Source organism: Haemaphysalis longicornis, unplaced genomic scaffold (genome assembly GCF_048455015.1).
Source record: "Haemaphysalis longicornis isolate Haplotype H1 unplaced genomic scaffold, Haemaphysalis longicornis Haplotype H1 scaffold_1, whole genome shotgun sequence".
Lineage (NCBI taxonomy): Eukaryota > Metazoa > Arthropoda > Arachnida > Ixodida > Ixodidae > Haemaphysalis > Haemaphysalis longicornis.
The window spans coordinates 27,070,007-27,072,327 of NW_027526203.1; the positions used below are offsets into that span (position 1 = coordinate 27,070,007).

General features: G+C 39.2%; 1 protein-coding gene across 1 annotated transcript; it reads right to left on the minus strand.

Annotated features, from left to right (window-relative positions):
* Positions 1 to 266: 266 nt before the first annotated feature.
* LOC144173936 (uncharacterized) lies at positions 267 to 977 on the minus strand. Its single transcript, XM_077702289.1, has one exon. It carries the CDS (start codon positions 975 to 977, stop codon positions 267 to 269), a length of 711 nt encoding a protein of 236 aa, XP_077558415.1.
* Positions 978 to 2,321: the final 1,344 nt, after the last annotated feature.

Consider the following 2,321-nt stretch of genomic DNA (forward strand, 5'->3'; position numbering starts at 1 on the left):
CCGTTCCCTCTCAGAGTGGGAGCAGAAGCTTCTGAGCTAGCAGTGTCATTTTCATATTTTTTTTTATTCAGATACCCTAAAGGCCCCGAAGGGCATTACATAGGGGGGGGGGGTGAACAAAGTGTGGGATACATTTCAATTCAAGAGCAAACAATCAAGAGGGGGGATGTAACAGGAAAAGGTAGAAAAGCAAAAAAACAAAACAGTAAATGGAAAATAAATACAAAGCAAGCGCACATAATACGTGGTTCATGGCTCTGATAATTTTAGCTATCTATACAGAAAAAGCGCTTCAAACGGCTTACAAACAAATCGTGATTATGAATTGTGGCAATATCTTCTCGTAATCGATTCCAATGAAAGATGGCCAAGAACAACGGGGATGTACGAAGAAGGTTAGTACGGGCAAACAAGAGGAGGACTTTGAAAGGGTGATCTAGACGTGGAAAAATGCGATGGGCAGGTTTGATATGCGATGCAGCAAATGACGACGCACTATGATAAAGCCGGTGGAAGTGAGATAGTAATGCTAGTATTCTTCGTTTTTCGAGGGACGGCAGCAGTAGAGATTCTTTAATGGCAGTTATGCTAGATGTACGGGAATAGTTCTTAGTAATGAAACGTGCCGCTTTATTTTGGAAGGCCTCCAGTCTGTCTGTTAAGTATGCCTGGTTTGGGTTCCAAATAATGGACGCGTACTCAAGTTTGGATCGAACTAATGTAGTATAAGCTAAAAGTTTAGTTGATTGTCTAGCTAAATACAAATTTCGTTTGATGAAACCGAGTGTTTTACTTGCCTTGGAAATTATAGCATCAATATGTTCATTCCACGTAAGGTTGGACGACAAATAGACACCCAGATATTTTAGCGTAGAAACGTTTTCTGTCACTGTGTTATTAATAGAATACGAATTTAGGTGTATGTTAGTAGACCTGGTAAATGTCATAGCTTTTGTTTTGGAGGCATTTATTTGCATTTGCCAATCCTCGCACCAGTTAACAATATTACCCAGGTCGGTCTGTAAAGCATTAGAATCTTCATGGCTGTTAATGTTTCTGTAAATTACGCAATCGTCGCCGAATAACCGAACATTAGAACTTAAGTTATTGCTTACGTCATTAATGTAAACCAAAAATAAAATTGGTCCTAGTACAGAGCCCTGAGGCACTCCTGATTTGACTTCTGTTAAGGGGGAATTGTGGTCATTTACAGAAACGTATTGATAGCGCTTGGTTAAAAATGCTGTAATCCAATTGAGAACGCTGCTGTTTATGTTAAGGCGGGCAAGTTTCATCATCAGGCGTTTATGAGGTACTTTATCAAAAGCTTTTGCAAAGTCGATGAATATGGCATCAATTTGGGATGAGTCATGAACGGCCTGATGTAGGTCGGTTACAAGCTCAAATAATTGGGTTTCGCACGAGCGCCCTCGAAGAAATCCATGCTGATGAATATAAAAAAAGTTGTGCTTTGTAAGATATGTCATAACGGCTGATGATATATGTTCTAGAATTTTGCATGGTACGCTTGTTAAGGAGATCGGTCTGTAATTTGAAAGTTCTGATCGGTTGCCGGATTTAAATACAGGAACAACGCGTGCGATTTTCCAGTCATCTGGTATGATACCGGTGTCGAGTGACTGTAGAAAAATGGCGGCTAAGATACAAGATATAATTGGTTTAGTCATTTTGAGCACTTTCGGACAAATGCCATCGGGTCCTGGGGAGGAATTATTCGAAAGTCGATCAATGGCACATTCAATTCCTTCCGGTGTGATGGTAATGCCATTCATAAAAGCCGAAATAGAAGTTGGTTGGAGTTCAAGTGGTAGTGGGTTTTCATCTGTGAAAACAGAGCTAAAAAAGAGTTAAGTTCGGTCGCAACCTCGGATGGTGAAAGTAATTCGCCTTCTTTGACTATATCTATAATAACTTGTGAGTTCCGTTTGGGATTGATTATATTCCAGAATTTTTTTGTGTTATTTTTTAACATGCTGACAATATCATTATTGTAGAATTTTTCTTTGGAATCTTGAATTAAATATTTGCAGTTTTTTTATTCTTCGCGATAGCGTTCCCAATCACCATCCGAGTTTGAGGACTTGGCTTTTGAATACATGCGTTTCTTCTTATCTATTGCTGTTTTTACGTGTGACGTGAACCATGTGCTTTGAGCTGATGAAATGATTTCGACCTTGGGGATGTGCTTGCGCTTAAGTTGGATTAGTTTGTTTTTGACACAGATCCAATTATCATTAACATTGCGATTACGTATTGTGCATAAAAATTCAACGCGAAAAGATGACAACTCTTGGAGGATC